General features: G+C 43.1%; 1 protein-coding gene across 1 annotated transcript in view; it reads left to right on the forward strand.

Moving 5' to 3' along the window:
- LOC143295088 (carbohydrate sulfotransferase 8-like) overlaps window positions 1–14091 on the forward strand; it is a 32105-nt gene extending 18014 nt beyond the window's left edge. The window contains exons 2-3 of the mRNA XM_076606652.1: window positions 2784–2980; window positions 11966–14091. Coding sequence (XP_076462767.1) covers window positions 2797–2980; window positions 11966–13125 — 1344 coding nt within the window. The 5' untranslated portion in view covers window positions 2784–2796 and the 3' untranslated portion in view covers window positions 13126–14091. The remainder of the gene's footprint in view (window positions 1–2783; window positions 2981–11965) is intronic.
- The last annotated feature ends 995 nt before the right edge of the window (window positions 14092–15086 follow it).

The following is a 15086-nucleotide window of genomic DNA, read 5'->3' on the forward strand; positions in this document are numbered from 1 at the left end:
CCCCCCTCTCTCTGCCTCTCCCCTCCCCCCTCTCTCTGCCTCTCACCTCCCCCCCTCTCTCCTCCCCCCCTCTCTCTGCCTCTCTCCTCCCCCCTCTCTCCTCCCCCTCCCTCTGCCTCTCACCTCCCCCCTCTCCCCCCCCTCTATCTGCCTCTCTCCTCCCCCCTCTCTCCTCCCCCCTCCCTCTGCCTCTCACCTCTCCCCTCTGTCCCCCCCCCCTCTATCTGCCTCTCACCTCCCCCCTCTCTCCTCCCCCCTCCCTCTGCCTCTCACCTCCCCCCTCTCTCCCCCCCCTCTATCTGCCTCTCACCTCCCCCCTCTCTCCTCCCCCCTCCCTCTGCCTCTCACCTCCCCCCCCTCTCACCTCCCCCCTCTCTCCTCCCCCCTCTCCCCCCCCTCTCTCTGCCTCTCACCTCCCCTCTCTCCTCGCCCCTTTCACCCCCCCTCCTCTCTGCCTCTCACCTACCCCCTCTCCTCCCCCCTCTCTCTGCCTCTCACCTCCCCCCTGTCACCTCCCCCCTCTCTGCCTCTCACCTCCCCCCTGTCACCTCCTCTCTCTGCCTCTCACCTCCCCCCCCCCTCTCTGATTTAGAGAGAGACAGAGACATTTACACAATTCTCGTTTCGTTAACTCTTCCTTAGTACAATTGGCGTTCTAAACTGAGCTGTTTACGGATTCCGGAAGCATGTAAATGTATCGAAGCTTTTTTTGATCGATTTAATCAACAAATCTCCCTGGATTTTCGCCGATTCAGTGAACAGCATTACTTTTTACTGCAGTGGGCTCATGCAGTGCTGGTCCGTGGAGTTGCAGCAGGCATGTCGCTGTGGGGTAGAACGAGCTGATTAAAACACGACGGGAGAAAAATGGAAGGGTCGTTTTAGACCTGCATGCACCGACCACTTCCCTCGATATCAGAGTTTCAATTGTTTGAGGGCCAGTCCAACAGCAGACCGACTAGTTCAATTAGCAGACCGACAGACCAGTTCTATAACAGACCGACAGACCAGTTCTATAACAGACCGACAGACCAGTTCTATAACAGACCGACAGACCAGTTCTATAACAGACCGACAGACCAGTTCTATAACAGACCGACAGAGCAGTTCTATAACAGACCGACAGACCAGTTCTATAACAGACCGACAGACCAGTTCTATAACAGACCGACAGACCAGTTCTATAACAGACCGACAGAGCAGTTCAATTAGCAGACCGACAGACCAGTTCTATAACAGACCGACAGACCAGTTCTATAACAGACCGACAGAGCAGTTCAATTAGCAGACCGACAGACCAGTTCTATAACAGACCGACAGACCAGTTCTATAACAGACCGACAGACCAGTTCTATAACAGACCGACCAGTTCTATAACAGACCGACAGACCAGTTCTATAACAGACCGACAGACCAGTTCTATAACAGACCGACCAGTTCTATAACAGACCGAAAGACCAGTTCTATAACAGACCGACAGAGCAGTTCTATAACAGACCGACAGAGCAGTTCTATAACAGACCGACAGACCAGTTCTATAACAGACCGACAGAGCAGTTCTATAACAGACCGACAGAGCAGTTCTATAACAGACCGACAGAGCAGTTCTATAACAGACCGACAGACCAGTTCTATAACAGACCGACAGACCAGTTCTATAACAGACCGACAGACCAGTTCTATAACAGACCGACAGAGCAGTTCTATAACAGACCGACAGAGCAGTTCTATAACAGACCGACAGACCAGTTCTATAACAGACCGACAGAGCAGTTCAATTAGCAGACCGAAAGATCAGTTCTATAACAGACCGACAGACCAGTTCTATAACAGACCGACCAGTTCTATAACAGACCGAAAGACCAGTTCAATTAGCAGACCGAAAGACCAGTTCAATTAGCAGACCGAAAGACCAGTTCAATTAGCAGACCGACAGACCAGTTCTATAACAGACCGACAGACCAGTTCTATAACAGACCGACCAGTTCTATAACAGACCGACAGACCAGTTCTATAACAGACCGACAGACCAGTTCTATAACAGACCGACCATGGCCGATTGATCGCAGATGTTTACAGGAACTCCATATTTGGAGAAAAAAAAAAAAAAAGTAAAATTTTATTCAGCCAAAGCGGGGTGTGACGAATCATGGTGGGTTGATCCGTGGTTCGACCAGCACGGTAAGTCGACCAGTTCGTCTCCATGATTGGTCCATTCTTTGGCATTCTCAGTGGTTGTTTGTCAGACTTGACTTCCACGTCGCTGATACATCAAAGATAATAGGGGTTTGGAAGTAAATAACTGTCATTTATGAAGTTAGTGACTGTTGTTTTAGTTCAAACACCCACTGCACACCTTCCAGTATATCATACAACTGGCTGTGTAGAACTATCCACGTAACACAACACACACATCATTCGCGATTCTTCATCACAGCGACGTTTTGTCAGGTTTGTCAAAAAAAAAAAAAAAAAAAAAAAAAAAAAAAAATCTTGTTCAATTATTTCAGCTGGAAATCAGCACGATCATACTGGTTTTCTTTTTAGGTTATATTTGACTAAAAACCTACATTCACGGCAAAAGAGCAAGGTGTGGATGGAAACTTTACAAACACACCTTTTTTATGCAGTCCATTGGCGGCTGATCAGAGGAGCATTGTACCATTTTCAAAATAATTTAGTTCGCCAGTCCGAGTCATCTTCAAATTTCTGACAACCATGTCAGTTGATGTCTGCAAAGTTTGTGAACGCGTGCCTGAATGCGTGCGTGCACGATGTTTCAGACTGGCGGTCAGCATGAGAGGCTTGCACAGGTGGCGCCGCGTTGTGGCGGTAGTGCTGTGTGGCGTGGTGCTGCTGTCCCTCATCCTGCAAGGGTCTTTCTGGAACTTCTCTGCTCACAGAAAGGAACCTAAGCCCCTCTCCTCCTTGTCATCTTCTTCCTTCCTCACCACAGGCAACGATACTCATCAGCTGAAAGGTCAGTTTGTCTGTCTGTCTGTCTGTCTGTCTCTGTATCTGTCTGTCTCTCTGTCACTGTCTGTCTGTCTCTGTATCTGTCTGTCTCTCTGTCACTGTCTGTCTCTGTCTGTCTATGTCTCTGTCTCAGTTTTGAATTGTCTCCCTACAATAGTCTCAGAGAGACCTTCACATTAACTGTAACACACACACACATGTATATATGCTTTTTGACTCACTTGTGTGAACAAAGTGAGTCTATGTTTTAACCCGGTGTTCGGTTGTCTGTGTATGTGTGTGTGTGGTAAACTTTAACATTGCCATTTTCTCTGCAAATACTTTGTCAGTTGACACCAAATTTGGCATAAAAATAGGAAAAATTTAGTTCTTTCAAGTCATCTTGTTTTTTTAACAATATTGCACCTCTGGGATGGGCACAAAAAAAAATTAAAAATAAGCCAAATTATATGCAAACTGAATTTACTGTTGTATTTATATTTTTTTTTATTCTCTAAACTTGGCACTTTGATCTGATATTCTGACACAACAACAAGAGCAGTCATTTTTATCATTTTTTGTTCAGACAGGAACTTCTTTTGCTAAGCATGGAAGATATATTTATTTTGCATGTCTTTGGTGCAGATAGTAAAAAAGGGAAATTAATCTGTAATTAATGCTAAGGGGGTTAATTTGCTTTAAAGTGATCTTTCTCATCTTAAACATTACATTTTGAAATTATACTCAAAACACAAAAAGCTTGTGTTTTACTCTGTGTACAGGGCTTTCACTATGTTCATTCGCCCAAGTGGTCTTTTTCGGAAAATACTCAAATCAATACTATGAGTGGACTTTATAGATCTATTGGCTGAGCCCTGAAAGTCATGGGCAAAAATCAATTGCGTACACATATTTATACATATTCAAAGCGCGTGCTCGCAAGCTCGAAGGGTGACATTTTGTTTCAAGTAGTTGACCTGCCCGTTCAATCCAATATTCAATCGACAATACACGATAACATCTGATGGAAAGTTGGAGAAGGAGACCGTTAAATATTTATTCAGAAAATAATTTGTGAACGCCTCATGACTTACTGGATTATGCCCCAAACTGCCATAAAAATATCAACAAAATCAGTCGGAATTCACAGTTTAAAATAATAAACCATGAGAGTTAATACCCGTCATGAAACGTGAAAACTTTCAGTCTTTACTTCATTTTTTTCAAAATTAAGTCCTTTTCACTTCATACAACGTTTAGAAGTACTCGTACTTGGCTCTACATGTTATTAGTTTAACAAAATACTCAATTTTCATATCAACTTTAAGACTATAAAATTAGATGGTAAAATGGGCGCCATTTACCCCGAGACTGATGTCAGTCATGCTTGTAGCAGACGATGCTTGTTAACAACACACTGTGTTCAACAACACATGAAGGCGGTAGAGAAGGGAAAGAAAAAGAACAACAACAACGGCAGAGACAGCGACCACTGACGAAGTCAGTCAGCCATCCACCCTCAAAACTGACCAGTCTGACAACTCCCCACTGGCTCAGTTTCTGCATCAGCGGCAGACTACCCCGGGCCTGCACTACGAAAACGACACCAGACTAGACAACACAGTGTCACACGCCTTTGAAACACAGCCATCCTGAACAACAGATCCTGTCAACTTGATATCATCTTTATAATCAAGGTCAGAACATGTGTGGGTTGAATCAATATTATTCATATCATACAATTTAATATAGATCTGAATACTATGACATGTCTTGTGAATTTGAACTTCGATATTGAATTTCTTCAAACTCACACACACACACACACACACACATATATATATATATATATATATATATATATATATATCTATCTGTCATGCACCTCTAATTCAGTAAATACATTCCACATTTGAATATATATATATATATATATATATATATATATATATATATATATATATATATATCTTGTTCAACTAAGTTAGTGAGTGCTGTATGACAGGAGCGCATGGACCTGAAACCTGATTGGTTTGGATGAAACAGTTTGTAGTGGAGGACATGTTGGTTAATGTGTGTCTGTGTGTATGTGCGAGAGAGAGAGAGAGAGGTTCTGTAACAATAATTGTGCGCAAAATAGATTCAAATGTGGAATGCATTAACTGAATTAGATGTGTATGAGAAAGAGACAGAGAGAGATTACAAGATAAAATTCTTTATTCATGAAGATAATAGATATATGATAAATGAAAGTTTGTTGTGTTCATATATATATATATATATATATTCAAATGTGAAATGTATTTACTGAATTAGAGGTGCATGGCAGATATATATATATATATATATATATGTGTGTGTGTGTGTGTGTGTGTGTGTGTGTGTGTGTGTTGGGTCTTACTGAATCAGGGTTATCACAAAAAAAAAGATGAAAATGTGTTAATGTTGTGAATGTCATTTATTCTAATACTAATTGTAATCATAAAGCAGACAGGCACATTGTTAATACCCATATTGAGTTTTTCACATTGTATTAATTGTTTTCTCTATGATTACGCTTATAATGCATTACGTAATAGTTTAACAAAAAATTCAGTTACATCTTATATATTTGTATATGTATAAAATGTAATTTAACTTTATTACCTGTCTTGTGTGTGTCTGTGTGTGTCTGTATGTTGGTCACACTGAGGTGCATTTCCTCTTTCATTTGAACAAAAGCAAGTGTGAGTTTTTTTAGTGAAAAAAATAAATAAATAAAAAAGATAAACAATGTGAAATCCAACACAACTTTGTGTGGTCTATATTTCTATGTTGGGAGGTGCACATGACTTGTTTTGCAATTGATTTTTTTGTGTTTTGATTCAATTATTGTAGTAAGTGCATGTCACAAGTGAGTCTTGAAGGCCTTGCCTCTTTTGTTTTTCATGTACATACATATACATGGATACCTAGACAACCGAAATACTAGGTCATTACGCAAATGCTGTGTGTAAACACACATAACCTAACCAGTAGATATGTTTTTAAAACCTGCGGAATTCAAAGCAATGCAGCTTGACTTCTCGTTACATATTCCAAATTCTTCTCTCTTTTTTTTTTTAACTATGCATGTGTCTGTTTATTACCATAGTCGTCTGTCTCTAGCATGCTACAGATCCCAGCTTACAGCTGAATATAGTATCTGGTTACTGGCTGACTCACTATGTTCGGTTCGGTTGGGTGTGTATGTGTGTGTGAGAGAGAGAGAGAGAGAGAGAGAGAGAGAGAGAGCGTGCGTGCGTGTGTGCGTGTGTGTCCATGGTAAACTTTAATAACAAATTCGGTTTTTTTCTGGAAAATACTTTGCCAATACCAAATTTGGACGAAACATAGTGGAACAAAATATTTAGTCATACCAAAATCAGGTTGTATGTCTTCCGGGTTAAGCCGTATTTCCAGATCCAGAAAATCATGATTGAGCTCTTCCCAACAGCCTGAACATATGTTTGCGTTTGAAATCGTTTTTCTTGTTAAAAAAAGAAAGAAAACACACACACACACACACACACACACACACACACACACACACACACACACACATTTTGGACAGAACATCCACAAAGATACTAACTACACCATCGACATGTTTTTTGTATATGAATATTTCAAAGTGGATACTGAATTAACTACAGTAAACATAAGAGGAAATTTTGAATTGACGGCACCTCAGTTTCGGTGGCATACACTAGTCTGCGCAGATCTGGAGAATACGGCAACATGTTATTGTTTCTATGGTATTACTATTAATTTTGCTGTTACTGGAAAGCGCTTTGAGTTTTTGAAGGCACTATATAAATTTTCACTGTCATTATTATCATTAACATGTTGCGGCGTACCTGAGGCGATGGCAATGTTATCGAACAGGAAAAAATCTTAATAGTCCGGATTCATCAAAGTATCATGATTTGAATGTTGTGTGTTATCACCTCGAATACACCTATAAATTAAAGACTTTATCGCGCTAAAAATACATAAGTTTAAATGTTAACTTTGGGTGTTAGTAAGCATGCGTGTTTTGAGTAAGTCTTCTTGCTTTCGAAATTAACACGTACTTGTACCTTCCCCCCCCAAGCTTTACAGTATTTAATACAAAACACACTTTTAACCATCTCTCTCTCTCTCTCTCTCTCTCACACACACACACACACACACACGCGCGCGCGCGCGCGCGCGCGCGCGCGCGCGCACACAAGCACACACACACACACACACACACACACACACACATTAACAAACATATCCTCCACTACAAACTGTTTCATCCAAACCAATCTGGTTTCAGGTCCAAGCGCTCCTGTCATACAGCACTCACTTAGTCGAACAATGGCTCACAGATACAAACAATAATGAAATTACTGGTGTTCTCGTTGTAGATTTTATGAAAGCATTCGATGTAATAGACCACACTTTTCTTTTGAGAAAAACTAAAATTGTATGGCTTTTCTGGGAATACACTTGAACTCATATCCTCATTTCTATCAGACAAAAGACAAATTGTATCTATTAATGAATCTCAATCCTCTTTACAGTCTTACACTTGAACTCATATCCTCATTTCTATCAGACAAAAGACAAATTGTATCTATTAATGAATCTCAATCCTCTTTACAGTCTTACACTTGAACTCATATCCTCATTTCTATCAGACAAAAGACAAATTGTATCTATTAATGAATCTCAATCCTCTTTACAGTCTATCTATTATGGAGTACCTCGAGGTTCAGTTCTTGGTCCAATATTATTTTCTATTTATGTAAATCATTTGCCTCTGTTTATTAATGCCTTATGTGAGATGTTTGCAGATGATACAACATTACATACAAACCACACCACAATAGACAAAGTGTACTATACTCTGCAACAAAGCATGGTCCAATTTAAATCACATGCATCTACATCCAAAGAAAACGAAACGTCTCATAATCACCACCAGACAGAAACGCCAAAACGTTTCACACAACCTTCCACCCCTATCCATAAATGGTCAACCAATAGACGAAGTTGGTAATCATAAAATTCTTGGAGTCACCACTGATAACAACTTATCTTGGTCTAATCATATTATGTCATTATGCAAAACTCTATCCAGAAAAATTTACCAGCTATCCAGAATTAAACATTTTCTTGAGTTATATTGTCGAAAATTATTCTTTTTTGCTTATTTTGAATCACATATTAACTATGCGTCAACACTCTGGGATTCAGCTAGCAATAATGTACTAAAACCTTTACTAAGTCTGCATAGACGAGCTCTTAAATTAATCCTTCTGAAATCTTCATCATTGACTGCTGACGAATACAGACACTTAGATATTCTTCCCCTAAAGCTTAAACTTGAATACAACAAAGCACTTTTTATGTTTAAAATCATGTCTAATCATGCTCCATCTTTGAGAGATAGATTCCCCACCACGCTAGTCCGTCAGACCAACAAGATTAAGATCCCCACCCCAAGAGTAGATCTGTCTAAATCCAGTCTCATTTATTCAGAAGGCTGTTTATGGAGTAATATTTCATCCAATTTTAATGTACAGAAAAGTATTCAAGAATTCAGAAAAGATTGCAATACACACCTAATGGATGAATATGTCAAGAATCCTACTTTTTATTTAATTTGATTCTATTGAATATACACATATAGTTTAGTTATGTCTAACCACTATTGCAATACCCTATATATACAACCACAATCACTGTCCTTCATACTTCGTTATTGGTTTGTTTGTTGGGTTTTTTGTTATGTTTTGTTTTGTTTTGTTTTTTGTGTGTGGTCATTGGCACCTTCATAATATGAAGTTTGTATCAGGATTATGTACATGTGCATATTTAAATGTGTATGTGAATGTCGTGTCCTTATTTATTACTTTGTGATTCATTGTTTTCGTTTTATCTTTGCCCTGAGGGCTGGATGAAAAAAAGCACATGTATGGTTATTCCAATTCCCCCAATTAAAAAACAACAACTTTTGTTCGTTCGCTCTCTCTCTCTCTCTCTCTCTCTCTGTCTCTCTCTCTCTCTCTATCTCTCTGTCTCTCTCTCTCTCTCTCTCTCTGTCTCTCTCTCTCTGTCTCTCTCTCTCTCTCTCTCTCTCTGTCTCTCTCTCTCTCTCTCTCTCTCTCTCTCTATCTCTCTGTCTCTCTCTTTCTCTTCATGTTGCTGTAATTGGCTAAAGAGCACATCGCAAGTGAGTCTAGAAGGCCTTGCCTCCTGTTTCACTTCATTTTACAAACAGTACTCGATACAATACAACACAGACAATTCAGGAGCCCACTACGCTACACTACATTAGAACGAACTACACTATACTATACTATACTATACTATACTATACTACATTGAACTGCACACCACTGTAATTCACTGCACTGCACGACACTGTACTAGTCTGTACTGCACTACACTATACTACACTACACTACACTGCACTGCACTGCACTGCACTACACTACATCACTGCACAACACAACACTACACTACACTCTACTACACTACACTACACTACACTACACTACAGCACTGCACAAACTACACTACATTAAACTACACTACACTACAGCACTGCACAACACAACACTACACTACACTCTACTACACTACACTACACTACACTACAGCACTGCACAAACTACACTACACTACACTAAACTACACTACACTACAGCACTGCACAAACTACACTACACTACACTAAACTACACTACACTACAGCACTGCACAACACTACACTACAGCACTACACCGCACTGCTCTACACTACACTACACTACACTACACTACACTACACTACAGCACTGCACAAACTACACTACACTACACTAAACTACACTACACTACATCACTGCACAACACTACCCTACCCTACACTACACTACAGCACTACACCGCACTGCTCTACACTACACTACACTGCTCTACACTACACTACACTGCACAACACTGCATTACACTACACTGCACTGCACTGCAGTACACTGCATCACACAACACTACACTACACTGCACTACACTACACTGCATAACACTGCACTGCACTACACTACACTACACTACAATGCACTGCACTACACTGCACAGCACTACACTACACTACACTGCACTGCACTACACTACACTACACTATACTACACTGCACTGCACTCCACTACAGCACTACACTGCACTACACCACACTACACTACGCTACGCTACACTGCACTACACTACACTATACTATACCACACTACACTACATTGCACTGCACTACACTGCACTACACTACACTGCACTACACTACACTACACCACACCACAATACACTACACTGCTCTCCACTTCACTACACTACACTACACTACACTACACTACACTACACTACACTACACTGCACTGCACTACACTACACTGCACAACACTACTCTGCACTACATTACACTACACTATACTCCACTGCACTCCACTCCACTATACTACACAGCACTGCACTGCACTCCACTACAGCACTACACTGCACTACACCACACTACACTACACAATACCACACTACACTACGCTACACTATACTACACTACATTACACTACACTACTCTACAGCACTACACTACAGTACTACACTACACTGCACTACACTACACTACACTACAGCACTACATTGCACTACACTACACTACACTACAGCACTACACTGCTCTACACTACACTACACTACACTGCGCTACACTGCACTGCACTGCACTGCACTGCACTCCACTGCACTGCACTACACTGCAATACACTGCGCTACAGCACTACACTGCTCTACACTACACTACACTGCACTACACTGCAATGCACTGCATTGCACTGCACTGAACTACACTACACTACACTGCACTACAGCACTACACTACACTACACTACACTACTCTACACTACACTACACTGTACTGCACTACACTACACTGCACTGCACTGCACTGCACTGCACTGCACTGCACTGCACTACACTACACTGCACTACACTACACTACACTACACTGCACTGCACTGCACGGCACTACTCCACTCCACTCCACTCCACTACACTACACTACACTGCACTGCACTGCACTACACTGCACTGCACTGCACGGCACGGCACGGCACTGCACTGCACTACACACTTCACTACACTACACTGCACTACACTACACTACACTGCACGGCACTACTACACTACACTACACTGCACTACACACTTCACTACACTACACTACACTGCACTACACTACACTACACTACACTACACTACACTGCACTACACTACACTACACTGCACGGCACTACTACACTACACTATACTACTCTACACTACACTGCACTGCACTACACTACACTACACTGCACTACACTATACTACACTACACTACACTACACTACACTACACTGCACTGCACTACACTACACTACACCTCACTGCACTGCACTACACTGCACTTCACTACACTACACTGCACTGCACTACACACTTCACTACACTACACTGCACTACACTACACTACACTACACTACACTACACTACACTGCACAACACTACACTACATTACGCTGCACAGCACTACACTTAGCTACACTGTACTACACTGCACTCCACTCCAGTATACTACACTGCACTGCACTGTACTGCACCGCACTCCACTACACAACACTACACTACACTACACTGCACTGCACTGCACTACACTACACTATACTACACTACACTGCACGACACTACTACACTACACTATACTACACTACACTACACTGCACTGCACGGCACTACTACACTACACTATACTACTCTACACTACACTGCACTGCACTACACTACACTACACTACACTATACTGCCCTGCCCTGCACTACGCTACACTACACTACACTACACTACGCTACACTACACTACACTACACTACACTACACTACACTACGCTACACTACACTACACTACACTACACTACACTACACTACAAGGAAGCACGTTACTGTTACAGTGGCATCGCCGCTGTTGCCAGTGAAGACAAGCGGGCCTGGCGGTCAGCCCGCCAGCCGGAAAGACCCGGGGCAGCAGTGGACCTTCCCGGCCAGTGCCGCTGACCTTTTCGCTTCCCACGACGTTGGCGGCGAGTCCCCGGACCTGCTGAACGACCTGTTCCAGAGGTCAGCCCGCCTGCAGCAGGCATGTGCCCGACACCGCTCTCTGGGTCTGGTCACCGGCATCTTCACGCACGATCCCTCCCGCGTGGCCTATTGCTTTCTGCCCAAAGTGGGCTGCACGTTCTGGATCCGGGTCTTCTCCTTCCTGCACAACTTCACGGGGGACGCGGTCAGCTCTCCCTGGGACATCCCCCGCCTGAAGGTGCACGGCACCAGGCACTCCCACGGCCTGCCCTGGGGAGCCGTCCGGGACAGAGCCATGCAATTCCTGCGCTTCATGTTTGTGCGACATCCCTTCTCCCGCCTATGGAGCGCTTACGTCGACAAGCTCTTCCTCCCGGACTTCTGGCAGGAGGTCGGTGTTCCGGCCGTCCACAGAGTCCGGGGCCAGAACGCCACGCCAGCGGCTCGGAAGTGCGGCCACGACGTGACGTTCCCGGAGTTCGTGCAGTTCAGTCTGACGGCGCACGAGCCGCACTGGGAGCCCATCTACCTGCGCTGTGACCCCTGCCAGTTCCAGCCCGCCTTGGTGGGCAGCATGAAGACCTTCACCCAGGATAGCCTCTTCATGCTGCGCCGCATGGGCATGGACTGGGTGCTGAGGGACGTGGACTACCACGCCCAGAAAGAGAAGGAGCTGACCACTTTGGTCCACTACAATTTTGAGCGTGTCCGCAGCAAGAAGTTTTACACGTCGTGCGTAAACAGCACCACCCTCACCCGCCGGCTGTGGAAGGCTTTCCAGGTGAACGGGTACATCCCCGACACGGCGCCCGTCCCCAAGCCCTCGTCCGGGGCGCTGTCTGTCAGGGAGTTCCAGGATCAGGTGCTGAGGGCCTTCAGGGCGGCGTCGCCCAACAGTAAAGAACTCAAGCTGCAAAAGCAAGACTACCTGCGCAAGGCCTTGACCTCCTTGTCTCTAGAGCTGATGGCCAAGGTCAAGGCCAAGTACGCGCCTGATATGGCCTACTTTGGCTTCGATGACACCAATTACTGACTTTTTTGGTTTGGTTATTGGTGGGCTTTGATTTTTTTAATGTTTGATGTGGTTCTTTTCCCATCAGATGCCGTTATTGTGGGATTTCTTTCTTTAATGTATGATGTGGCTCTTTTCCCATCAAATGCCGTTATTGTGGGATTTCTTTCTTTAATGTTTGATGTGGTTCTTTTCCCATCAGATGCCGTTATTGTGGGATTTCTTTCTTTAATGTATGATGTGGCTCTTTTCCCATCAGATGCCGTTATTGTGGGATTTCTTTTTTTAATGTTTGATGAGGCTCTTTTCCCATCAAATGCCGTTATTGTGGGATTTCTTTCTTTAATGTATGATGTGGCTCTTTTCCCATCAAATACCGTTATTGTGGGATTTCTTTTTTTAATGTTTGATGTGGCTCTTTTCCCATCAGATGCCGTTATTGTGGGATTTCTCATTCAACCTTGCCTTTGGTCCAAAACTATCTCACAACCTCGCCCACTAGTCATGTGTTTTTTGTGTGTGGAATTTCTGGGCGTTTTTGTGTTTGTTTGTTGTGGGTTTTTTTTAGTTATCTGATCCACGTTGTGTTGTTTTTTCCTTGGTGTGCCTCAGCATTCAGTGCCAGACACGTGCTGTTCAACACGCACAGCAAGCCTCTCCACTCATGGACAGTCAACCAGTCAGCAGTTTTTGACAGCTGCTACACAGCCATACAATCCTTGCTGTCGTGGGCAGACAGAACATTTCTTGTATGCTGTTTGGAGCGGACCACTGACACCGAACAGACTGAACAAAGCTTTGTCAGGGACACCGTACAGACTGAAGAAAGACACCATACAGACTGAACAAAGCTATGTCAGAGACACTGTACAGACTGAACAAAGACACCATACAGACTGAACATAGCTATGTCAGAGACACTGTACAGACTGAACAAAGACACCGTACAAACTGAACAAAGCCATGTCAGAGACACTGTACAGACTGAACAAAGACACCATACAGACTGAACAAAGCTATGTCACAGACACCGTACATACTGAACATAGCTATGTCAGAGACACTGTACAGACTGAACAAAGACACCATACAGACTGAAAATAGCTATGTCAGAGACACTGTACATACTGAACATAGCTATGTCTGAGACACCGTACAGACTGTACAAAGCTATGTCTGAGACACCCTACAGACTGAACAAAGACACCATACAGACTGAACAAAGCTATGTCTGAGACACTGTACAGACTGAACAAAGACACCATACAGACTGAACAAAGCTATGTCACAGACACCGTACATACTGAACATAGCTATGTCAGAGACACTGTAGAGACTGAACAAAGACACCCTACAGACTGTACAAAGCTATGTCTGAGACACCGTACAGACTGTACAAAGCTATGTCTGAGACACCGTACAGACTGAACAAAGCTATGTCACAGACACCGTACAGACTGAACAAAGCTATGTCACAGACACCGTACAGACTGTACAAACCTATGTCACAGACACCGTACAGACTGTACAAACCTATGTCACAGACACCGTACAGACTGTACAAAGCTATGTCACAGACACCGTACAGACTGTACAAACCTATGTCACAGACACCGTACAGACTGAACAAAGCTATGTCACAGACACCGTACAGACTGTACAAACCTATGTCACAGACACCGTACAGACTGTACAAAGCTATGTCACAGACACCGTACAGACTGTACAAAGCTATGTCACAGACACTCTACAGACTGAAGAAACCTATGTCACAGACACTGTACAAACTGAACAAAGTTATATCTGAGACACTGTATATACTGAACAAAGCTATGTCACAGACACTGTACAGACTGAAGAAACCTATGTCACAGACACTGTACAGACTGAAGAAACCTATGTCACAGACACTGTACAGACTGAACAAACCTATGTCACAGACACTGTACAAACTGAACAAAGCTATGTCACAGACACCGTTC

Source organism: Babylonia areolata, chromosome 20, assembly GCF_041734735.1.
Source record: "Babylonia areolata isolate BAREFJ2019XMU chromosome 20, ASM4173473v1, whole genome shotgun sequence".
In the NCBI taxonomy this organism is placed as follows: domain Eukaryota; kingdom Metazoa; phylum Mollusca; class Gastropoda; order Neogastropoda; family Buccinidae; genus Babylonia; species Babylonia areolata.